The following is a 27,285-nucleotide window of genomic DNA, read 5'->3' on the forward strand; positions in this document are numbered from 1 at the left end:
ACCTGAGAGGTAAAACCATGATCAAAAGTACATAACTTCTACATGAGAAATGACTAACTAAACTAGGATTCATCAAACTAGTAAAGTAAAGGGGTAGGACAGAGCACCCTATGGAAGCCTACGAGCTCTCAGGAGCTAAGAAAGTAACACTCCATGCTCATCCTTTTCTCATATCTTAGCCAAGCACCCACTGTTCGTCACGGTCAGTGACAATATTGGGCTGCACCCACCTTGAGCTGACCACACATAACAAATCCCATTTTAGTCTGGATGCTCTGTGATAGTCACAGCTACCCACTTCTTTATCCTCTTGCACCATGTCCTTAGTGAAATAGATGAGGTTCTGAAACTAACTACAGGACAAAGCACTTCGCTCAAGTTTTGCTTCTGGTAGGTATTTATTTAGGGATTCTCTAAATCACAAGGAGGCTGACAAAAATCATCATGATAGTCACTTATAAACCTGTTTAGAAGAGCTATATTCTCTCCCTTGTGAGGCAGATAACGATTAGACCTTTTCCAATTTTATGATGGCAACGTTAGACTGACAGCAAGAAGAAATAACACCACAGATGTTAATTCTGTGCAGTAAATGCTCATCATGAGAAGCAAAAAGGACCAGGAGAAAGAGACAGCCTCAGTACTGTTAAATGTCACTGTTGAAGTTTTTAATCGTAAAATTCACTTCACTTATGGACTTACATTTTTGTAATCTAATCTGTATAGCTAACAAGCCTCAGTTCCATCTTAAGAGGTCAGGGGACTATCACCTGATTGAAAACCACTTGTATGAAGAGGCTTAGAATATTTTATCATGCAGTTTGTTTCAAGGAAAGAAAAGAAGAAACAGAAAAAAGAGGAAAGAAGAAGAAAAAAAGAGACAGGCAGCAGCCTGGTAATGGTTGTGTCAATACAACATTACAACAAAACATTTAGTAAAATGCGAGATTTCTATTCTCATTGTAATACCAATGAGAAAACTCGAATTCCCTCTCTCACCCCACCCTTTGAAAAACTATCACTTAGTGTTTTTTCAGGTAAATTAGACAATTACCATAATGTTGATCTAAAAGTTTAGACTACTTAGAGCAATGAACTTGATTTCATACATACGAAATAACCTGTTAAACTTGGAGGGAAGACAAGCAACATAACTCTCCCCACTGATGACAAGCTTTAGTTTAATGATGCATTTTAACAGACTGACTCTAATCACAAAGCTAAAAGGTAATTTTGCAGTTCACGGCAGTAATCTAACAGTTGAAGACAATTTGTCTCGTTCTATAAACTCTGCACTTACCCCTTGTTCATCCAGCTTCATAAGCTGTTCTGTGACTTTTGGAGTGTTAAAAGCCAGCCTTAGGCAATGGATATTCAGCTCAGGAACCACGTACTCCAGCACTTCTTTTAGGGGAAGTCCCCTGGCTGTGCAATGCTTTGCAGTTGAAGGGATAGCATCTTCCAGCACGGAGCCTCTTAATGTCATAAGCTAAGCACGCAAAACAAAAATAGCTTATATATTGAATTATGCACTGACAAAAGGTTGATTAGCAATAGCAGTGGAACAAAACGTACTATTTTTCCAATTCTCAATAGAGACTGAAGACATGAAGTAACTTATGTTGCATGAAACAGACACCAATATGCAAAATGTCACTCACTGATAGCTAACAGTAACCAGAGTATTTCAAATTATTCAACAGATTTAAGTTTTACAGGAAACTAATACTTGGAAAAGATTAGAAGTATTATTTCTACCACAGCCTTTCGAAGTATAAAAGTACACTTCTCAGGTCTACCCACTGTCACATATAAAAGCAGAGGAAGTAATTTCCCTCCTCTTTGCTTGCTTCTAGCCAGTATAGCTCCTCTAAGTTTCTCTAGCTTTAACCAATACAACCTTTGCAGCTTCCTCTGTATCGGATGTTATGGAATAACTCACTGATATGCTTACTCGTATTCCATGCAGTAAAACATGCAGCATAAACTCCTGGATTATACATATGTAGGGGAGACAGACATCTTATTACACACCTGAAAAGTAGACAGACCCCACACATGCCACCTGTTTTTGCCTGCTCACTTCTAGCTTCTTTTACTATCATTCCTGAACTGCTTACCTCACTGGTTCTGAATATGATCCGGTAGTTGTATTGAGGTCCATTTTCTTTGATTTCCTCTGGTTTCTCTCTTCTTATACTCACAGCTACTGGACCCAGGTTCTCATCTGCCCCAAAATAGTTCCAGTGTTCTTGCATAAAAAAAACCACAACCATAAAAAAACCCAGATGAAAATCCATCTTCTTACATTTCAACTGCATTTTCATGCTTGTTATACTAACAATAAATTGCCAGCTCCACTAGAGTCAATAAGAGCATGTCCTCAGCGCTACCAGGATGTCATTCTTGAGCTTCAGTTCTCTAATGAGCTTCATTTATACACGAAGGCTGAAATTTACCTCTTACATTAGCTCTTATCTCAAAATGTTCCATTCACACTAAGCTAAGTAAGTACAACAAATTTTCCCTCCTTAAAAATAAAAACAAGTAAGACAAATGCACCAAAGTGGGAAACTCACCACTGTTAACACGGGGGTGGCAAACAACTGTAGTTAGCAAAAGATGTATAGAAAAAAGCAAAAACCAGTCAAATAAGTTACTCAATTACAGAAGGGGAAAAAACTGATGAAGCTGGAAAAGAAGATAAAGACTTATTCATAGTGAAAAAAACCACCCAAAAATCAAAGCATAGTACCATAGAAAACCAGAATAAAGTGCAAAAAACAAAGTGACTAGCAAAAGTATTTAACAGCAAAGTGCTGAACAACCTTAAGGATAAACTTGATGTGCTAAGAGTTGAGTTTAAAACTAGCCTAGCTGAGGTGGCAGAAAGGAGAGTACAGGGCTGGAGAAATTACTCTCTACCTGAACAGTAGATTATTTAAAATACATTTTTTTATTAGTTTAACTATACACATATAAAGCCAAGCTGTAAATGAAAAAAACACAAATATTAGAAAAGTCCATTTAAAAAAAAATTAAAGTTCAACAATTCAAGAGATTGGTGTTGAAGGCTCTTCTACTGAGCCTTGTGAGCATTATGAACCATCTTGACTAATGACAGACATATCGCTATGAATGCAGCAACACAGAGTTGCACATTGCTCAAGTGATAAATGTACAATACCTGAAAGAAAAATTTAAGACAAACTATCAAAAAATAGAAGTCAAGCACTGTACAAGAAAAGTAAGTCCTATGTCATCACTTTCCATATGCTGCATGCATGACTTAATTTATACATACACAAAAATAGAGCTATCTGAAAATTCCACAATTCAAAGAAGAAATGTGAAATTCAGTTGAATGAGACACAGATCTAACTGCCCTGAAAGGAAACATAACCATACTGCCTGAACTACTATATACAGATTACTTGTTATTCTTAAAACTTTAAAACAGGAATTTAAGAGCAGTCTAATATGAGCTATTCTGCTCTAGAAATAGGATGTAACTTATTTTAATATCATAAAGAACTGCATCTTTACAGATACTAAAAATAGATATTGAAATACACACCATCCAAAGTGAATGGCAGTCATTTCTCCAATGAATAATCACTTGTGGTGTTGAAAATTTGAGTGCTTCATCTTTTATTCTATTTCTTTTTAAAATTATATTTATTGGTTCTTGCTATACTTTCTGTCAGTACACTAAATGTTCAAGTAGGTGCCCTCTCTGTATGAACTTACTTGTGCCCTAGAATTATACCTTTGTTTTCACACAGCTGTCCACCCCTCTAAGCCCTGGGGGGCTCTGTTCTATTCCCCTGTTATCTGCTATTTTTTTACCCCCTCCTCAGTGTCTTCCATTTAAGATTTCAGAGCATGCAAGACAAAAGTAATATGCTCGCAGCACTATAAAGCTTGCTTTCACCAAATTCCTCTGCAAGTCATCAAGAGCCAATACCCTGCACAGAGGTAATTAAGATTCAAAATTCTTTTAACATCTTGTGGAATATCCTGTAAATATTGGTGTATGTTCTGGGTGACTGAATTAGTCATAAGTGGGGAAATTATGAATAGATTAGGCCATCCACATAAGCCTAATTATATCTTTATACTACTCCACTGATACGAGCCTTCTAAACGCCACAGAGGTCCTCTGTTGTTGAAAAACCCAAGCTATCTTATTAGCACACTAGCTATTCTTTTTTCTCCAGTAAGTAACTTGCTTTTTTCAGGATGTTTACAGCTCACCAGAAAGTTTATGGCAGAGATGGACAATGCAGAAGCACAGTCATTGAGAACATGGATCAATTTTCTATCAGCATATTATGCAGCTTCCAAAACCTGACATGGCTTGGCCATCTCCACACTAAACTGCCTAATGACTTAAAAACATTGACGTACCTCTGCTTATACCAACATTTTTTTCTTTAAAATTTTCCATTATAACACATACTAGAAGAGACAAAAAATAACATTAGTTTTCTGTACTGATAACTGCACAGATGATAAAATTTGTGTATGTTGCAACCAGCCTAGCCTGCAATTCAGATAGACAGTTTTCTCAGGAGAAACTATTCCGTATCTTGAAAACACATCTAGGAAGGCTGGTAAGAATGTTTGAAGCTGCATGAATAAAGACATACAATTCTGTATCATTTGATTAAGCTTTTTATCTAACACCTATTTCTTTTGAAAAATGCACAAAGCAGTTGTGGAATTTTACACTTCTCTGCTAATAAGAAATGTCTTTTATCCTCTTTCCCTTCACTCTACACCGGGCAAGTGATCTTGCTCTCCTATGCATCTCCTCAGTCCTCTCTTCTAGTCACATTTACTACAGGATTATTCATTCTCTACCTTCATTTTTATTCTCTTTCTCCTCCCCTACCCCGCCTCTGTATTCATTCTGCAAGCTACAGTATAAACCCTCATATTGGACTACTTCTCCCTGTGGTACAGTTTCTTGCATCTCCACCTGATTTTCTACTCCATCCTGAATTTGCTGATATCCAGCCATTTTCTCTTTCCTGTAGCAAAAAAACAGCAGTAGCAGAATTTACATGCACAAAGCTTAATATCCAATCTAAACACAGTTAATTAGGAGTTTTACTGTAAAAACAGTTGGTTCTGGCTGAGCCCCACAGCAGCCCTCCCAGTGCTGTGCTTGCACTGGTAGCCAGAAGGGTGCTGCTAACACACCGGTGTTTGGCTGCTGCTGAGCAGCGCTCGCACAGCACCAAGGCTGGCTCTCCAACATCCCCCCATCACCAGCAGGCTGGGGGTGGGCAGGGTCTTGGGAGGGGACAGAGCCAGGACAGCTGACCCAAACTGACCCAAGGGATATTCCATACCATACAACGTCTGCTCAGATATAAAACCAAGGCGGGGGGGGGGGGGGGGGGGGGGGGCGGCGGGCAGCATTTGTTATTTATGACATTTGTCTTCTGGAGCACCTGCTATGCACACTGAAGCCCTGCTTCCTGGGAAGTGGGTGAACATCGCCTGCTGATGGGAAGTAGAGAATAACAGCTTTTGTTTTCCTCTGCATCCACGCACACATGTGACTTTTGCTATTGCTTTGTTATCTTGACCCACAAGTTTTGTGGGCACCTGGCATCCAACCAAGGTCAACCTACCACACTACTTCACAACTATAATTCAAGAATTTTATGCCAAACATGAACAACACAGAAGACAGCTTTTAATTCCACCCCACACAGAACATCACTGAAAGCAACACTCCTCAAGCCTGACATTATTTCATTTTAAACTACTGTTGAAAAATTATTTAAAACACTTTCAGGAGACAACCAGCCAGAAATTCATTTATAAATCCACGCTGAAAAAAACCAATGATTGCTTGTACCTGGCCATTAAAACAGATTAAACATACTTTTAAAACTAGTGAAACATTTAGGATATAATTCCACAGATACTTCCAGTGAAAGAACCCAAGTGAAAATACTCATTTTGCTGGCAGATATTTATGAGTTTCCCCCTTGCAAAGGAAATCCAAGTAAATGCACTTGATTTTGGGTGGGGAGGTTCTTTTGTGCTCTTGTCATATTTACTTTTGGATATCATGTTCAACTGATGTATTTTGTATAATCAGACTAGAAGTAAAAATCCCAAACATTTAACCTCAGAATGAAATTCTGCATCAAGCATTTTCCTCTAATTCTACCACTGCACTTTCAGCACTGGAGCACTCTGGCCAGCAGTTCGCTGGAAACAAGAGGGCAGCATTTTTAAAGCTGCGTCCCACAATGTCTTAAGACTTGCTCATGACCAGACTAACTGTAAATTTTCTGTGTATCTAGCCACATACATGAAAGGTACTGATTTGGGGATAGAATATGCAGCAATTTAAAGCATAAGAGCAAAGGGGATTTTTTACTGGCTGCCAATAGTAAAAGCTTATTTGTTACAACAAACAGCTTATTTGTTACAAAACCAGCTCAGAAAACCACTTCTTAGACAAGTCTTTCATTCTAAGCCAGTAATTGAAATCTGTCCTAAATGGCAACCGTGTTTGTGACTACTGCCTGATGATGACCAAAGCTAAATAGATGCTCTTGGTTCTCCCCATGAGAACTGTAATTCTCAGACACAACTGGGGGGACAGAGAGAACAGACTGCTCCCCCCTCAAGCAATATGCACACTTTTCCAAGCAGCACTTAGACAAGCTGATGGAACCAAGTTTTTCCACCCCTATGGTTTTATTATTGGTAACAAATAAGTCTTTAATATCAAGCTATAGACAGGTTAATAAACAAGGCTCTCCTTGCAAAATACTTTATTGCTAATAATTGACCTGTTATATAAATGTACAAATATTTAAGATTTCATCCAGAATACAAAGGCAAAGCTTTTACTTATGTAAGGGAAAGGAATTTAAGTCTCGATGATAAATTATGGCCAGACATTCAGAATTTCTAAGTGGAAAACATTATGATACAATATAAGCCTGTGGTTTGCTTGTGTTTTAAATACTGATTTCAACTGGAAAAGGTTCAGAGAAGGGCAACAAAACATGATCGAGGGGAATAATATGGTTGTTGAAGTTTATAAAATAACACATAGCAAGGAAAGGTGAGAAAACCAAACTCTTTCACCTAGCAGTGAGGCTGTTTTAATCTAATGACCCTAGTTTTCATTCTGGAAGCCAGTAAAAATTGGTTCTTTATGACTAACGTAGATAAGCTGCAGAACTCCTTGCTGCTGGAGTACTGTGAATGCTAGAAGTTTATTCAGGGTAACAGCCAACTGGATAAATGCCAGAAAGGCAGTATCTGCCAAATGCCAAAAAGATACTATCACCAGGTTAAGAAATCCATTCTCTATGCATCTCCAGAGGCTGGCAAAGTTCACCTTGAAAGTATCGCTATGACTGTGCCCTATTCTTACTCTTCCTTCAGTATCTGTTGCTGGCCTTTGCCAGAAGATAGGACTAGAAGTTTTGGGTTAACCTAAGACAACTCAGCCCTTCTCCGGGAACCGTAATTTTATGTCCAGAAGCAGTGAGTTCAAGGGGTTTGCTTCTCTCTCTCTTACAACGTTAATTTTTTTGGGGGTAGAAAGCTATGTATTTAAGCAAGAATCTCACTTTCTCACACGAAAAAACCATCTTTTCTTACATTTCAGTGAGAAGGCCTGAAAAACTTGTTCCTCTCTTCTTGTCAGAAAATACACTTTTTATCAAAACTGATGTTCATCAGCTGTCTCAAAATGTATTTTCTTAGATTAGTTGCAAAGTTTTATACTCATCACAATCATAGGACACAAAAACGTTACAATGCTCTACAAAGAAAAAATAGTCTAAAAAGTAGCACCAAAACAACTGACAGGTAGCTTCTTGAAATATTCCCTTCCATCCACCCACCCTTACATTTTGGTGCCACTGTGTGGAAAAGAAAAAATTCCAAACAAGCCCAACCTGTTTTCCCTCCGATTAATTGTAAGGGCACCATGTTGAGAGATATTATCTTTTGTTTCAATAATCACAGATTTTTAAAATTTTGCCCAGTATCAGCACCCTTTAAAATACTTTCATTGTTATTAACAACCTTGTTTGTGTATTTCAGCCAGTATTCTGATTTCAGCCCAGAGGGTCCAGATCACACAATTGCCCTTGAACACAACCAAACAGCAAGAGCTGAAAGTACATATACATTATGGCACAAGTGAGAGGCATGCCGATATCGAAACCAACCTTACTCTGTCCAGCTACCTACTCCATCTATACAAACTGCAAACTCCTCCAATAAAGAGACACCTTAAAAGAGAGGACTATCAGATTAAGAAACAAATGCCAGAAGAGACCCTGTTATCTTAACTCAAACAGGTCAGAAATTGTCTTTTCAGGCATTGAACTTAAAAGAAGGGAAAACAACATACAATAAACCCATGACCACCATGTAAAATTCAAACAGAGAACTTTCTTTAGGAAGTCTTTCCCATGTATAGTTATCCTTTTAGTTCAAAGCCTAATCTTATTTCAAGGTCAAATTTGTGCAGCTTTCACAGGTTTGTTCTTGTGCTAACTTCTCTTCCCCCTCTTTTTTTAGCATTAGCTTTATCACATATCTCTGTACTTACAAATGTCCAGGCTTAAGACTTTTAGTTACAAGTCATCCTAATTAAATACTGCAAAAGATGAATTTGCAAAGTAACTGTTTAAAGGTGTACTTCAAAAGGTGTAAGAGTAGTATTAATCTCCTGAAAGTATAATATATCTCCACATGAATTAGTTGTGTATGAGCCTTCCATAGTGAATTAAGGGAAGTAAGCCTGCAATTCATATCATCCTGCAAGGTTCACTTCTCTCCGCTGAGTACAAAGACAGTCTGCACAGTTAGCTCAGACAGAAAGTAGTGGAACTGAATGCAACCTTGGGAACTACCATTATAAGTTCTTTTCTCAATATCTGTACCATTTTTCTAACCTCTGCTAAATGGTCTTCACCAGTACTTTAACTTTTAGAAGTCTGGACATCAGGCCAGAATATTATTTATCAACAGTTTTACCACTGCTCTGTAAAAGGTCAAATATGTTGATTTCACCTTAGTATTTCCTTTACATACAAATGCTCATCCATTATTTGTAACTAGCAGTTCTTTGTTGATATAGTCCCAAACTACCTGCTTTGTTATTTGAAGTTGGAATGAAAACAAATTTAAAGGATTACAATTCTCTGGGTAATTGCTTTGCATTCTTTACAATCTCTAGGATTACTCAGTAGAACTCCAATTCTGTGAAATTTTCCTGGCTTGAGATCTTTAAAAGTTATCATTGCTGAATCAGAATTCTTTGCTTCATACTTTTATGACTATAAAATTACCTACAGCCTTCTAACTTGATTAGCTGATCACACTGAAACTGCCTGTCGCCACTGTCTAATCCATTAATAACATCATCAAGATTCAGCGTCCTCTTCAAACAGAAGTTTCTGCATCGTTACTTGCTTAATGTTATAAAACCTTTCAGTTACAACTGACTTCCTTGATTTATTTTTTTTTCCCCTATTTTACTGCTATCCTGTCTCTTTCAGATTAGTCTAAAGTTTGCTAGGGGAAAGGCAATATTCTGGCTTGTCAACAAGATGTGTTTGGTACTTGCAGAACTGTGGGGCTTGGGGATATCTAATGAGGCTTCTGAAGTACACCTCTTTTCAGACAAAAATCTCTGGTAGGAACATCCCTAGCTCCTGCCTGCTGGACTGAACACAAGCACAGTGAATTTAAAAATCCATTTGTAGGGCTTAAGAACAAAACAATACCAAAAAAGTAATCACAGCTTCTTCTCTCCACCCCCAAACCCACTCCATACACATACTGACACTATTATACCTTGTTAGTCCTCACCAATACCCTTAGGACTAGGTTATGTCGATTTTATCTAGTTCGTCTTAATTGCAACTAGAAAGAAACAGAGACAAAATGGTGACTGGCATTGTGGTAGCATGAAGGTGTGGTTTCCCTAAAGGATAAACCAAACTAATGAATTGCTGTTGCCTAAGGGCTGCAATCCCATTCACACATCCTTCCTCTTCTGCTGTTCACTCTCACTGCTTACCTGGCACCAGGCTTTGACACTTCTTTGACTGCAAGGAAAGCCGATTTGATTCACTAGAACTGGCAAGAAATCACCAAGCAATAAAAAGCAAATTTACTGCGATGGCAAGATTTCTGCTTGGTTAGTAAACTGAACTAAACTGGCTTATCGAGTTTTCAGAAAACAAAAGAACTGGTACAAGGAAGGCGGAGGAATAAACTCTTCCCCTTTTAGTGCTGAAATGCTTTTAAATCAGGTCAGCTTTTAGCATGGAACTGCACCTTTAGTTGCTGACTGTAAAACTCAACAATGACAAAGAATCAAATTGTTCCAGAGGGAGACAGATAAGAAGGTGATCACGGGCAAAGGTCTCTAATCGCAAGCTCTCCCCTCCAAACATACCTCATCCTATATCGTGCATCTGGCTTACTGTTCTCAGGAAACCAGTATTTCTCCTCACTCTTATCTCCAAAGGATGTGGATCAACACTCTCAAAAACCATGCAGCAAAGGCTACCTCTCAGCACTAGAAAGACTGCAGAAAGAGGAGACTATGGAAAGCATGACAAGAGCCACCCAACCAAGCAAGGGTCAATGCAAGGAAGAAAAGGCAAGAGATGGACCTATTTCGAGGCAAGGGAAAAATGGGAGATGAGATTATTAGCTGTAATAGAGTTAACAAGCTGAAGGTTTTTTTTAACTGACCATCCCCTTATTTTAACCAGACGTCCCTGTTGCTTTAATCTGCAGGAAACAAGCTCTTTTGAGTAGCTCCCACTGAACAGATGGTAGCTAAGGAATAAGTAGTGCTCAGGTCAGCCATTAAGTGGACTCTATCCATCAGAAGATACCATAGCAAGCTGCACAATCCTGCAGACAGAACTATTTTTTGAACTTCAAAGGACTTTGATCTGCAATCTTTTCTGATCGTTTTCAGAATCAGGAAGAACAGACAGTGAGATCTGCATCCCACAGTGCCAGTATCATTTTGGTGAGGAGGGATTATCTGGGTAATGTTTGGGTTTCTATAGGTCAAAAGCTCCGATATGATTATTTTTTCCCGAACACCTCCAAAAGAAAATATAATCCTTTGTTTCAGTAAAACCACGTAGAAGAGAACTGTACTCTTTTTCAGATATATTGTTGTCATTTCAACACATATGTGCAGGTGTGTACATATACAATTACATAGAGAGTGATAGCTTCTTTCTGACAAAATCTGATAAATTAGAATTTTCTTTCTAGAATGATGGCTATAATGAAAATAGTAAGATTTTTGTTTTTATTTATATATTAATGATTTAAAACACACACACTCCTTTTGAAAGGTATGATTAAGATATTAAAATGTCCAAAGATTACTATAAATGCTAACTTTCCAAGCTGCACGTTCCATTAAATCCTCAGTTCATCAAGTACTGGTGTGGGGGTAACAAAGTTCTTATATTCTATGATTCCTTCTTTTTTAATCTGAAGTGCCAGTCCCTGCACACTACCATGGATACCAAAGCTGTATTTCAAGACATTTATAATTTGTACCCACTGCTAACTTACACATATCAGTACTGAAATAGTCAACATACTTTTACTCCAACAACTGTGAAAGACTATTAGACACAGCATGTATTGATGTGAAAATATACTATCTTTAAGCACTGATGATTAAAAAAAATACATAATTCTTGCAAATATTTTTATACAGCAACTGAATTTATGTTGCTAAACAAAAAAATCATTAACAAAACACACAGAGAAATAAAGTTTACCTACCTTTCTGATAGAAGAATTTTCGGTAATAATATGCACCAAGGTCTACATGTTCAACAATGTATCTTTTCACTCTGTCTAGATGTAAAATCAGATTCTCCTTGGGAACTTCCAAAACTGCTACTCCAGCATTCGTGCAATGAGAACTCAGAGTCGACTCAAACGAGGCACTTTCACATCCACTGAAGGAACCAGAGTTAGATTTGGAAAGGCTGATCTTCCTCTCCCCTTCCCCACCAATCTCATTACGAAAATAAGGACAACTCATCACAAGTTCATTGCTTTTATCATCCCCCTGATCCATATTGAGACTTCCTTTTGAATTCAGGTCTTCAGTGCTGCCCATTGGAGAATTGAAACTTGCAGAATGAGACAAGGGTCCAGAGACAAGTGATGCTACAGCAGCAGCAGATGCACCTGTGGTTGTGTTCCTTCTTTTAATAACATTATGTCTGTTGATTGCTGCTTCATTTAAATCAAATAAAATACTCTGTACATCATAATGAGCAAAACACTTTGGACAAGTCCAAGGTTTGATGCTATCTTCTGACCTGTTATCTTCAAGATCTGAAGACTTCCCAAGCTCCCCTTCCCCTTTGGCATTGCGCAGCTTACGAAATATGGATGAATCTCCCGTCTCTGATTTTGAGCGTCTCTTGAGTGGCTTCTCCCTTTCCTTAAAGAGTCTCAGGTTTTCCCTTTGAGTAATAGGCCCATCTATCACATCTAGAGAGAATCCTGAACCTTTGCTTCCACTGGCAATCAGGAGTTCACTAAGCTTAGTTGTGGCTGGGCTTCTCTGATCAGACTTTTCATCTTTATAGCCCTTCAATAAGTCAAAAAAACTCTCCCCTGAAGTTCCCTGTTTATCTATGGAAGATGTGCTGCCATACTCCCTGTGCAGAGATGGTCCAGATTTAAAAGTGGGTGAAATACATTCATCAAAACTATCCACATCAAGCTCACTTATGGTAATATCGCTGTTGCTGCGCTGTCTTATTCTGCGAAGAGCTTTCCTTGGGGAACTGGGATAGCCATCAGGTGTAAGAAACCTGGAGTCTAGATTCTCAGATTGTCTGGTCTTATTTTTAAGTGTGCTCTGGATGCTCTTTAACATGACAGAATCACTAGCATTCAGGTTAACAGAGCTTCCCTGACTCCCAGGACTGCTTTTAGAAGACATGCTGTCGAGGCAACTTGATGTTTCAATATCTTGACTAGATCTGCTTGTTTCCTTGATGTTCTCCTTCCTTGGGGGCCAATCAGCAATCCTTGCCCTAACCCCCATTTTAGGGACTCCAGGGGTAGACGTAACGTGATGGGAACTTTCATTGCGAGGAGGTCCAACGGGTGCCATCACTGCAGATCCTAAGCTGCCATTCTGTGACCTAAAGCGCCTCATATAAAAATCATCCGAGTGGACTTTTGAGGTGCCATCTGTTCCAACTGATACCCCAGTGGCAACAGCCCTTTCGGTCTGGGACCGCTTCAAGCTGGTCATGATCTTTCAGGATGTTCAACCTTAGTAAGTTCCAAGAGAAATCACAGTCATTTCTGCTTTTTAAATACACAGTTCTCTTTTGGAGAATAGTCTCCAAAATATACAACGGTTGCATGAGATCTTAATCATGGACATTTAAGGACACTGTTAAATGCAGGATGTCTATAAAACTCAGATATTCAGTATGTTTTGATAAACAATAATTTCCTTTAAGTTTTGCATTTTAAGTAGCAGCCATGCTCCGATACATTCAAACTGTTTTAACATCACTTGCACCCTGAAATGTCAGTGTTGTAATCCAATCGCTTATGCTTCTTCTAAGCCTAGAACAGAGAAAAAGGAAGATCAAAGCATTAATCATGTCATATAACTTTTTTTATAATCGACACTATCAAATTAATTATTCTACAGAATTAATATTTCTAACAGACATGCTTTTAAACCTTGTTGATCATCATTTCAAAAATGCAGAATTGTATTATATGGTGAAGAGTTTTCTAGATATTGCTGGTTTACCTTCTGAAAAAAAAAAACAAACCACTTCTACATTTGGATTCCACACCTCAATATAATTTTTCCCTTATGCACAGATTAGTGATACTTTTTGAATGGGTTAACGGACCCTACTTTGCAAAGCATAAGTAGGGCACTAAGTTCCTCCCCTTAAAGACACACACAGCATATATTTCCTGTAGAAACTATAGAGGAGCCAGATGTGGACTCCAAATTTTGTTTAGAAACTAAAGAATTTACCATTTATAAGTCACACATCCTTGGTTGCAATTAGGTATTAACAATGCCTATTCAACTTTTCCATTAATGTAAATAACTATGATATGCTAACAAAAAAAAAGGAAGCTAATTAGCAAGAAATTACAAAATTATAATAGAGAGAATGGCTGTCAATACAATTTATTCTATGTTTTGCATAGCCTTATTTGCAAATCAGCTGGACAGTCCAGAAAGCATGTATTTCACAACATATAAAAAGACTAAAGCTAAATCAGAACATATACTTTTAAATAACTTCATATGAAAAGTTCCTTTATTTCCCTGGCTAACAAAATATTGTCTGCTACAGCTCCTGTATAATCCAGTTTGACAAAGCCATGGAAATTAAATGCTTTCCCATACCTCATCAGTACTGAGGTGATTACAAAGCATTTACTATACTACCCTTTGAGAAGCTGAAAAAAATAATCCACAAATGCATCCTTGCTGGTAGAAGACAAAAGCATGAGACTGTCAAGATAAAAAACTTGTACTGCTGTGTACATCCTTTTAACACAAAGAAGTTCATTATTTTCAAAGGCTGGACCAATTACACAAAATGTGGCCTTTAAATATTTGCCAAATATGTGTAGAGAGATGCTGCTGAACCAGCACCATGTTGACAATACAGTACTGTCTATGAATCAAGGCTTTCTGATGCTTCCAGGGAAACTAGTACTTTCTGCAGTCTCGTCTCAAAACTATGGAGTACTTCACCCCACACTAATTAAAACATCAAGCCAGGGCACTTTCTGCCTCCAAAGGCAGCATGTTTTACCTTCACTTCCCACAGCAACTCTTTGAAATAGCTCCCATTTATATCAAGATGAATAAATAAAGAATACTTAAAAGGCAGTGTATCACACTTAACAAGAACACTACAAGTGATCTCAGGTGTTACTGTATTTGCACAGCTATTTACATAACAGCAGTTACATTCCTTGAAATTGTGCTACAATGACACTGCTGAAACAATAGGGTTTTTTCTACCTATGTAATTAGAATAACTTTAGAAAGGCAGTCTATCCATGCAGCTGTTGCAAAACTACTCAACTTCCAGCTGTTAAAAATTTCAAACACTCTCCAGTCTAAGAACTGATCAAACTGATGAAACACATCTGTGCACAAATCAGATCAAGGAAGGAAATAAGCAAACACTGGGTCCCATCATAGAACCTAATGTTCTGCCTATGCTCTTCAACAGTGCCATAGGAAATACTGCTTATGCAGGACGCTCTATGAAACGGGAACATTGCACAGACCTTTTTAAAGCGATATACAGGCTGGCTTTTATAGGCAGAATGGAAGGAAAAGATAATGAAAACTGATAAGGATTTGGGGCAGGAGGAAGACAGGCTAAAAGGGGTAGTGAGGGAAGAGTCAAGCTGAGGGTGGAACACAAAACAGGCAGAAGTGTCCACTACCACACACTCCTCTTCCCAACCTGCAATGAAACCCAAGATTTCTGTTCCTCACCATTCCCTTTCCACCATCAGTATCCCTGACACATCGCCTCCCCCTCGAGTGCTGGTCCTTAACAGAAACATATAACCTACTAGTACAAGTTTCTCATTAACTTAAGGGCAGAAGTTCACTCAGCAGTTCTAAAAATTCCCAAACTTGGTGTTGACCATATAAGCACCCAAATGCTATCAGTTTCCCCTGCCCCACAGATTTTTTTCCTTTAAAAAATTTCAGGCCAACAAGATATATATCTATGAGAAAAATATAACTAAGTGGTCTGTGGAACTTATTTCTGACCTGTTGTGTGTATGGTTCAGTCATTAGTTACATAACCACACAGTACATTTTCTACATACTTTCTCTGTTCCTGACTCAGCACTAAGGACACCTCTCTCTGCAGACCAGTTGTTTCATGCTCTACAGGTTTTTGCAACTGTCCTACCTCATCTGCTGTAGCAGCTGGAATACAGGCAATAAATGATTAAGGTAACAGTTAATATCATACCTTGCCTGTGTCCATATTTGTATGAATTAGTTCATTTTTTTTTTTTTGAGACTGTAACTACCTGTCTGTGGTTATTTCCTTAGACATTCTTGTCCCAGTGTCTAATTTGAGACCTAACAGTCTGATCTAAAAGGTTTGATTAGCTCCAATGAAAATAAAGTGAAAACATTACATGTAGTAACATTAAAAACTCCTAAAGCATAGATCCTGGGTACACTGGTCATCAGATTTAATGGAAAAGGAACAATAATGGCAATCTGTACTTTTAACGTTTTCTCTACTTGCAAAACATGACTGCATCAAAGACAGGGTGAATCACACGATTTAAATGACCATTAATTACCAATAAGCAGACGATATTATGAACAGGAAAACCTGCAGAAAGTTAAATATTAAGTAGCAGAATTGCTAACACAAAATATGTAATCTATTAAAATTAGTTACAACTGCAAGATAGGCAGTACAGTACCTACTTCTAAAGACAAGAACAGTAATTGTGAAGAGTGACAATTCCTAATTCATTACTATTTCAATATAGGAAAAAAATATAATTCAAGGTAGAGCTTCGAATATATACATGAACAGAATACGGTGAGGACAAACTAGCACAACCAAGAAAACATAAGTTCAGATGAATTGGAGAAGCATATTGAGGTGGCCAACAAAATACTCAGATGAGTAGCTACATATTAAAAGCTCTAAATAAAAACCATACACAGAAACTACAAAAAGTAGTACATTGATATTTAATACTGATTACATAAATTAAAAAACAGTTAAGAGAACAAGCTTGGAAATGATCTGCTTACCAGACTACACACAGCAACTAGTAAAGCAATCTGAGGATCTGTTCAAAATGGGTCTCAAATGCTTAGGACAAATTTTACTCATTGCTTTTTACCAGCAGCAGAGGACTTTGTGTCTATTCTCAACTCAAAATGAGCTACAAACCAACATGGTTTTATGTTTTCCCCTTCTATTTATACCTCTTTCATCACTTTGCACACTCCTCCCAAACTGGGGTTCCAGACATAGGACAAAGGACCATTCCCATCAAACTTGAAATGTCCTTGCAGATGAATCTCAACATAGTTTTGCAGCCCTATGTCATTCTTAAAAGCCAGGTAGGTCAAGAGATCTTGATATATTATTCCTTGTGACTGAAGTTAGTAGCCACCAGGAACATGAAGACCTATCAAGATTTCATCCAGAGGCCCCTGGATAATAAAGCAGCAAACAACAGCAATGGATTAAGAAGAAGAAATGTCTCACCCAAATCAGCTGAGGATAGTAAAAACCCCTCAACTACAGCATGCTAATTATTTTCTATCTTGGATTCAGGCAGCTAAATAAGGTAATTCAACACCTACTAGTTCAGATGAATGGATAAAAGGAAATCAAGCCTGATGCATCAATTTAGAGACCTTCTAATACAGTTATTCCTAGATTTAATTTATGTGGGATTGTGCTCTTTTTCCTTACGAAGTAGTGACTTTACCCTCAACTGAGTCTTACTTGAAGAGATTTAATAATTACTATGTTATCTGCTGGAAACATGCTGAAACCTCAAATTCTAGGATCACAAATGCTAATGATCTTAACATTCTTATGTTGACAGAGATAGATTTGGGGGCACCAAATTAGTTATGATTCATAATGTTCCAGAGGAAAGACTTCATACTTCACACCAGCAGCCCTCACTAAAAAGGGTTTTTATTATAAAAAGGCATTTTATAATTAAAAATTTGTGAATGAGGGAATCAGTTTTCAAATTCTAGAAATGTCTCACTTGCTAAGTTTCCACACCACTCCCACACTCCACCACAAACTACAAAATATAATAGAGGACGGTAAATGCAACATATGACCAGAGATACTTTAAAATACTGAAAACTGTACGATAAGGAGCTCAGAATAACATTTTACAGCAACTAGTGTTTAAAAACATAAATCACATCATCTCTATTTCACACTAAATTTTTAGTTTACTAAACTTTAGCCAACTTAAGAAATGCAGTGCAACACACACATTACTGGTAGTAACCCTTGTTAACTTCTATTGGGAAAAGAACTGGCATTGCCATAAAGCAGCTCCTCTGAAAACAGAAAAATAAATTAGAACAATGAAAAAATATTTTATTTATGAAAGCTTATCTATTTGTGTCAAATTCTTACCTGCATTATTATACAGATCAAATTCCAGAGGGGGGGAGAAATACTAACTTATCAGCTGATTAAATTAGTGTATGTATAAAATAATGTCCAATTTCATAAAATTAATTTCTCTGAGGAGAAAAGTTCCATTTAATCTTTAGAAATACTTGGCTTTATGTGGTTACCTATTATTAACTCCATCCTTTTCTTTCCATGGTAACTTTCATCATTTTAATTGAAGGAAAGTTAAAAAGTGCATCTTTCAGAAGAATTTTTTATCAACTGAAAGGCTATTTGAAGAATAGTATTTGGTATTTCACTAGTTTATTGGTTTTATTTTTGTTACACAGAGGAATTGCTGTTTTGTGTTAACTGAATTTGTGACAACTATCGGCATAAGATGAAAGATAGATTTCCCTAACTAGCTTTCTTCTTCCCCCCCACCTTCCCCATTCATGTTAGCTACATAATTTGCCACTGATCTGCATGTCAGCAAGCCTGCGTTTATGCCTTTTTCTCTGAATGTTTCCTTGCTCCTTAACTTTCACAAGAAAACCTTTGCTCTAAGGAAACCCAGTGCCATCTGTTGCCATATTGCACATCGATCGTCTGCACTGATCTGCTGAGATTTAAGTAATGCTTTATTCTTAACATCACTCTCTGCTGAAGTAGCTCACGCTAAAACACAAACTTAGCAAGACTAGATTGATTTTACGGAGTAATAGTAATTAACGTGAACTACTACCACCAGTTTCTCTGCTCTTGCAGCATGCCTTTAAACAGGCAAACACACGCTTGCTTTGCCACATGCTGAAACAACTGGAGGGTATGTGGTCACCAGAGATGAGTGCTAGGTTTGAGCTCATGTGCTGTGGCACTTGGCAGAACTTGATCCCTCAGGTTTTGAGCCCTGCTAGACAGATGTAAACCGTCAGTCAGCTCAGAGCACACCAAAACAGCTGGTCTCCCTGGGCAAAAGACCATGAAGTCACACTCAATCATGCTTGCATTGAGTGGTAAAACGTTCATGCCATAACATGATGGTAAAAGAAGCATAATAAAAGCTACCAAATTGAGATAGATATAGGAACTTAGGGGACAGTAATCTCCTATCTGTGTATTTCAGCACTTTTTGCTCCATTATGTTCTCCTACTCATTATTCTCCATGTAAACACCACAATATCTTAAACCAGAATTGTGTCCTCTGTTTCCACATCAATTTTGTAAACATTAATCAAGATAGAGAAATCACAACACCCCAGGGTACCAGTAACTGTTGCAGAAGCAAACCCTTTAAAGCTTCTTTTAGCTGAGACCGAGAGAGAGAAAAGGCACTGCTATTCCTACTTCACCACTCATGTTCCATTTTGGTACAAGTATCATTTATTTAGATAATTAAATGCAGAATCCCTTTCCTGGAAGCTAACTTACAGGATCTGAGAAAAAAGAGACACAGACAAGCCTTACTGTATGCTATACTGTATTCTATTCACAGAATGAGATTGTTAACAGCGATAGTTTATTTTTGATAGCAGTGCTTGCTCTCTAGGAAGCAACTCTAAACCAGTGCCAAAAACATGAGAGCAAAGTATTTTAGCTCCTGGATACCATCTCTCAAGAAAGTGAATTTTTAGCAACTACAAAAGGGAGTTCCACCCAGCCCCCTGTCCCTGCCCCTTCTTTATTTAAAGAGAAGTTTCACTTCTGTGTTTCTTTTTCAGTTTCTAGTTGTTGATATATTCCCTCCCTGGGTAAAGATTCCAAAAACAGACTGCTCCCTGGTGTGTGGACCCTTGTAAAATTGACTTCTCTGCAAAGCATCCAAGTTAATCAATGTGTAACTTCTGATACTATGAGACTCTGACCTATGAACATACCATACCTGGTATGGGTACATTTCAGTGTAATTTCTGTAAATTACAGTAAGTACCAAGGATGCACTTTCCTGAGGTTTACACCCTTGCCCATACCTCCGTAGCACAAAGGCTCATACACCACCCTCTTCCTCCAGCCTGGCTGCAAGTTTGCTTCAGGCATAACTTCGGTACCTGTACAAAGACAGAGCTCAGCCTGTGGTCTCTGTGCTGCACCACTGGCTACGTTCCTGCCGGCCACGTGTGGCCACTAGTGCTGGCAGTCATCACCACGTGTCTCGGCAGTCATCACCACGTGTCTAACAACATCCCACAAACACCAGAGTTGGGTGAGACACCTCAGTTTAGAGGAGGCGGAAAGCCAGGTGCTTTTAAGTAGTCTGGAATGCAACTCAAAGCTAATTAATTTTTTTTTTTTACAGGTGTTAGACTGTGTTACTAATTTGATAATAGGATTATTAAAAATATATATAAATCTATAATTTTGCTAGTGTTCAAGTTGTTTTTCCCAACACTACTTTGATCCTTTGCTCTATCACTGCAGTTGCTTCTCCCTAAAAAACATTTGGAAAAAGAATTGGAAGGAGAAGTTCTGCTGTCTTCATGAAAGTCAACCAGCTCTCAAACCTCCAAAAAGTACAGTTTCTGATTGACCACATGGTCACATGTTTAAGAGAGAAACAAAAGGAGATTTTCAGAAGTCAAAGTTAAGTTTTACCGAAAGAATGGGCTTTATATCCAACAACCCCCACATCAATTGTCTAGAGAGCATTTCATATTCACACACACTCCTGGCCATGCTCCTGCAACTATTGCTCCTGCTTTAAAGGTACTGCTGCAGGGCTGAAATGGACAATTGGGAGCAGGCAGATTTTTACTAGACCCCAACGTGACAGTGTTCCCAATTCCTGCTTCACCATCACTCCACCTGTGCCCCAGGCCTCCCCAGCAGCCAGTCACATACTATGTTTTCACTCTAAGTCCAGCTACTGACATTGTCAGCTACTACTACTGCCCTCCACAATCCTTCCCTCTCAACCCAGGGACCCTTCTGCCATGCAGCCTGTTTGGCCACAGCCCCCAGCAGAGTAAACAAATGCCACTGGATTCACATTTCAGACCTCAGTTTGTTCCCTCAGCAAACACCACTCAAAAGACAGCTGAGCATCTCATCAAGCAAAAGATCATTTTTCTCAGGCTTCCAAATAACAAAAAGGTGTTCAATGCATTTGCTTCCTTATCTACTGACCTGAAAATACGAAGTAGATCATTACTTGAGTCTATTACAGTTCCTGTATATTAGAAAAACCAACAGAAAGGAACTTGAAGTTACACAAAATCAAGCACTATGTAAAGCAAAACACAAGTTCAAGCTACTACTGAAATACAGTATTTTGAAAATGGACAGCTAAAAAAAAAGTCCCATCCTTCTCTCCACATATAACCTGTTAAAAAAATGCCCATTGATCTATCTAAATGGTATTCATTTATGACAGCACACAAAGAAGTATTTTCAGCTAAAAAAAGGTGTTTTGCTGTTTTATGTAGGCCATGTATATTTTTGTGTGTATATATATATCTTTACACACAAGATGCTAACACTATCTCTCAAAAGCAAACTTGAGAAAACTCTAGACAGAAATACATAAATATAACATAAGGAAACACTGTAATTGATTCTCATGCAATTTAAAGAATAGTTCCCACAACTACAAATGGTTTACATGCTTAATGAATCTGCATTCACTACTCTAATATGAAGCAAACAAATTTAAACCTAAACCCACCACATTTTCATCATATATTTCTACAGGGAGTTCTGAACTGCAGAACCTAATAACCTGGGATGGCACCCACAGCAAAAAAGTATTAGGTATTCAGATTTTTCAAATTTTGGTCAAGTAAAGACAGCATAAGAATAATGATATCGAAAGTCAGCCCAGACTATAAAGTCATTCAGGGGCTACAGAAAGTAAGAGAGAGATCCTTTTAACAGTTCACATGTTCAAACAGATAAGGAAGCATGTAATCCTCAAATAATCCTTGCAAGAAGTACAGTGATTTCTGTTTCTGTTTCAAGTGACTGCCACATACAGTCAAGTGTACAACACCAAGAAAGGAAGTCTATTAAAAACCTTAAAGGAAGATAGACGGTTGTAAGCAAAAACTTGGACAATATTTTGCTGGCTTTTTTTTTTTTTTTTCCCCCCCAATTAATGATTGTGGGCAACCAGAACACTGAAATTGAAATGCATTCAGCTGAACCCTTCACAGCCTTCCACTATAAATCCTTTTGGGGAAAAAACTTGAAAAGTCAATAATGTTCTTTTCAATGATATGCCAATTTACTATTTTTAAGTGACAAGGTTGGTATTACTATACTTTTAAGCCCTGAAAAGAATACTAGTATATCAGTGTAAAGAACTTGATTTAAAAGTGTAAAATAAAAACCTGAAAAGAAATAAAAACCTCCTAATAATAAAAGTAGGTTTAAAGAAAAGGTTTTTTTTTCTATTCTTATTCAGTTACTGTTCCTAGAAGATAAAACTAAAAATTAGTAAGCAACAGATTTTATATGCAAGCAAGAATAATTTCCATCAACTCTTCACTTTCTCATGTTTTCCATTTTTTTCATTTTTCTCTTAGACCATCAGCTTCATGCTTTGCCTGCAATCACTTAACTCGCAAACATGCAATCCCATTTATAAGCCACTGAACAGGCTTCAAATTAGTTATGTATTAATTTGCAAAGGGATTCTAAATCACTACCACTAGCAAACATCTGGAGCAGTATTTAACTATGTTGATGGATTACTGTGTGCTGAATTTCTCCAATATACTCCACCCCAAAGGGGGAAACTGAACATTGGGCACAATCTTGTCTGGAACCACATTTCATGTTTTCTGATGCCTACTTGGTACACAAATGCAAATAAGTATTGTAACCACATGAAATAACATTTTTCTTCAGAAAATTAAATTGTTCCTGTAGAAGGCATGGCAACCAATTCAGTAAGTCACACATTATTTCAGCAGTGCTTATGGAAATGTTGCCCTCTCAGTCCTCCAATATTACAGATATTCTTAAATTAAAAAGACTGCAAACTTTGTTTGGGGAATACATTTACTATGTTTGGTTTCATTGAGAACTAAGCATGGAGACCATCCCACACACCAAAAAGGAAAACCATCTTAGGTTACCGTCTGACACACATGCTGCGTACACCTAAACTTATGAGGCACCATAAATCCACTGGGGGGGGGGGGGGGGGGGGGCAGCGTGCGTGTGGAGTTTTTAGGCTTCTAACTATTATATAAGCAGGCATGACATCTGAAATCCCTGGGGATAATTCACTTTGATATTTTTGAGAAAACATGTAAAGAGCTTTTTGTCCTTTGACAGCCAGATGTAATACACATTTATTTTCACAAATACCATCTTTATCGCTACAAAGGAATAAACAGCTCAACAGCTCTATATAGCTTTACTTGTTATTTTTCGCTGTAGATATTTTCCAGTGTCCTTTAAAATTAAGGCCAAAAGAAATACTGTTTTAAGAGAGCATTCTCCATTTTGGGGGGTATGAAAATCTGTCAGAAAAATACAGGTGGGATCTGTAAACAACTGAAATTAATTTCTGAGCACTAGGCATCTGGTGATAAAGGTAAGTGTGTTATATCCCTTAATGATATTACCTTAAAAACTGAAAGGGATGTCTGAAGCTTTCAATATGAAATGCAGACTGACAGATAAAGCAGTAAACAGGTCTAAAACCTAACAAGGAACAGAGTACAACTACACAAAGCCTTGTACTTTGCTAAATGAACAAATATTCCAATGGCACTCTCCTTTTGCATATGGGAACATACAGAACGCAAGACAAAAGCCAGACTGGTTGTACATAAATTACTATTCTACATCTAAAATGTCTCAAGTCCTAATAAGGGTAAAAAAACAATGTGGAAAGAGAAAAAGATTGCCTGGAAAAACATCTAGTAACTCAGCAGAAATCTACATACTGCAAATTGCAACAATTATCATTTAGAAAATAATAAAGCTAGATATAAATATTTTGGTTGATTCATTTCTTGTGAGCACTGTGCTGTGAGTGGGTGTTCAGGTTGGATTTCAGAAGACTTAAACAGAAGAAGAACTCTAAATGTGGAAAACAGAGAAAGGGTTTTTCATTCTTTAGAAAATATCTCGTGTAGGTATTTCAGCAGCGACCAACAGGTAGATAACACCTTTTGCTCTGGTGGCATAGGTATGTTATGTTTTATCATTCTAACATACACTATATAATAAAAGAAATTGATAACATCCAAATATGCAGTACTTAAACTTTAAAGATAGCTATACAAGTCACCCACTGAAGGCACAGTTATCTCCAGTAACTACAAAGGGAAAATAACACCTAGCTGCCCATACACATCACCTCTTGAAAAGTGAGCGTGAAAAATGTGTGCACAATCCATCGAGTAAAGTGACCTGCACCAAACTGCAATACCAGGGAGAAGCAGCATAAGCAATTCTGGTCACGAATCCAGACAGTCAAGCTGGCAAAGCAGGATACAAACTGAAAAGAGCAAGCAAGGTGGCACTGACACCTAAAAAACACACTTTGCAATTTAAATAAGAATCAGTCTATTACAAGCACACGTACGCCAGCAGTACTGGCACTTCATCCAGACACCTTTAAACAGAAGAGGCAAATGTAGGTGGATGGTTGGATGTTGCTAGTTATCTCAAAGCCTAAGTAAACTTGTGTGTGTCTGACCTGCTCACCTGTCCATGCAGGTACACCACAGGTTTCACAACACTATAGGCATCTTTAACCAATCGCCCTTCCAGCTCAAGACCGGTGAATTTATTCTTTAGAAGATTTATTGTCTTTTCTGTAAGCAGGGCTACAATACCTGGCAGAAACAAGAAAAATAAACCTACCTCCTCCTGCCTGAATCCCAAACAGTGTAGCATGTCTACTTCAAGTTTTTGCATTAAAAACTGAGGAAGTATGATGCAAAAGCCTTTTTGCCTCATGTGACTTTTTTCCGGACATGGTCAGTAAAAGGAAATACCTACATCTGTTCCTGGTTTACATGCATGCAAAACATTTTATAAAATGAAAACAGATCTGAAATCATTTAGATTCCAAAACTAAAGCTTCAAAAGCAAATTACCTACAGAAAGTACATGTGTGGGTGTATTCCTGTTTCACAGCATCAACAGCCTTAATCAGCCTTACATACTATTTCTGATTATGGTTCATTATATAAAATCATGTTGATAACAGTTCAGCAAGAAAGTTTCTTAACCCTTTCTGAAATAGAGAAATACCATTCTCGCACCAGTTTTCACACTTGAGGTGTGCACGTGGGGGGAACTTTCCCCAGCCACGCACAACTTTGTACAAGGCTTGACAGCCAAGTTTAAACCACAGGAATTGCCCTGAACTATCCATCAGCATAAAGATTGTGCCTCATCCCTATGATGAGTATGATGACACATGCAGAAACCTCCTCAGCTCTGCTTGCAACTGCAACCCCCCGGTCCTTCCAGAGCTTCTACAGGAAGCAGACTCTGAAGGCTAAGGCGTCTTCCTGCTAACACAGAGTTGAAATGATTCCCACTGCACCAGCTGGAGCCACATCTCCTGTTCACGGGCTGAAGGCCCTGCTAGGATTTCTCAGGAGTTTTTAGCAACACAAATAGCACTTCGAAGCCAAATGTGCCACCTTCAATTCACACGGCTGCATTTTCTTAAGCATGTACTCTTTCAATTTTTTATATGCTTTTCTATTACTTTGAAATGGCAATTTTAACAATATCATGTATTATCCGTTAGGCACACCAATATCTGAAAACTACCTGAGAATGTCAACCGTTGTGAACCATCACAAATAGTTTCTTGATAGGATTTCAAATTGGAAACGGATTGTACCTGTATTCCACAATGTGTTTGTTACATTTCAAGATAAATTAGGTCTTGATTTTATCCTGGAAAGACTAAATGATTTTATACCTCCTTCCATTAAGGAAATTCTGCTCGGTGATACCGCTGTTGAAAGCATCTCATCTCTCTATACTGGAACACAGTTTTATCCAGGGACAACCTTAAAGAAAAATGCTTGTCCTTTATGACATTTCCAGTAGCTGATTCAGTAACAAGTATGAGGTTAGCACTGCTAAGTCTTCAACATAAAGCAAAGTTTCCCTTTGGTTACGACAGCAGCAGCATCAAGTCTGTTTTGACAAGCACCCTTTGGCAAAACCTACCCCCAAAACAGAGATTTTGACCCCAGGCAAACATAGTAGCGTCACACTTAAATCAGTGCTTTGCAAGTGCACAGAGACAGCAACACCACCAGCAGACTTTAAAACTGAGATTCTACAAGCTTTTAAAGATCTCCGTTGTGTTATCATTATTTCACTAGTAAGTCACAGGGTGTCAAGCCACAGCCTTTGAATCTAAGCAGAAAGATGAGATGTGTCTCACAAGATGAGACCAAACAAAAGCCCTTTGCTGCCATCAGGGGCAATTTCTGCACTTCCACAGGCCTGTTGAGAAGGGAGATCTCCAACAGACTATGAACTCAAGCAGATGGGGAAACCAGAGCTCCCAAAACATGATTTATCCTCTCAATGAAAGAAATTCCTTGTCAACATCTGTGCAAGTTTTAGTCTCTAGCATTTTACACAAAGATCCCAGTGTAACTAAGCTGACTTACGTGTACACACATGTTTGGGTGTGTCTGTGGGGTATGTAAATATCAGACATCATCAGCTCGATTTTGGGGTTGTAACCCTCACTAAACCTCCTCTAATCCTCAAGCCTACCATGAGCACAGCAATGAGATTACGGCAGTCTCTTTGGAGTAGGTAACACACAGCAAAAAGCTGTTACACCTGAAAACATCGTATGGCTAGTTCTACAGATACGTTTATTTTTTCCTACTTTATTCTTCATCCTAACCATCCAGTCATGACTTGTGAAATTCAGTGAGCCAAAAAATTGGGTTTTGAGTAGTGAGAGATGGTTCAAAATAAAATAGTTTTAAAACTGCCTGGTGAGCATGAATTCCTAAGATCACAGAAGTGCTTCAAAGTACTAACTTTAATGAAAAATTTGTTTCTCTTCAAAGTAAAGCTTTTAACTAAATTTCTGGTCATTTGTACTTTAATACA

The 27,285-nt window shown here is 38.0% G+C and overlaps 1 protein-coding gene across 10 annotated transcripts in view; it reads right to left on the reverse strand.

Annotated features, from left to right (window-relative positions):
* The window catches only part of SIPA1L1 (signal induced proliferation associated 1 like 1), a 220,620-nt gene that overhangs the window by 67,284 nt on the left and 126,051 nt on the right, over window positions 1-27,285 (reverse strand). For all 10 annotated transcript variants that reach the window (XM_040600026.1, XM_040600029.1, XM_040600031.1 and 7 more), the window contains 3 exons: window positions 11,833-13,653; window positions 2,121-2,251; window positions 1,301-1,489 (listed from right to left, as the gene is read on the reverse strand). In XM_040600026.1, coding sequence (XP_040455960.1) covers window positions 1,301-1,489; window positions 2,121-2,251; window positions 11,833-13,330 — 1,818 coding nt within the window. In that variant the 5' untranslated portion in view covers window positions 13,331-13,653. The remainder of the gene's footprint in view (window positions 1-1,300; window positions 1,490-2,120; window positions 2,252-11,832; window positions 13,654-27,285) is intronic.

This window comes from Falco naumanni, chromosome 7 (genome assembly GCF_017639655.2).
Source record: "Falco naumanni isolate bFalNau1 chromosome 7, bFalNau1.pat, whole genome shotgun sequence".
Classification (NCBI taxonomy): Eukaryota; Metazoa; Chordata; class Aves; order Falconiformes; family Falconidae; genus Falco; species Falco naumanni.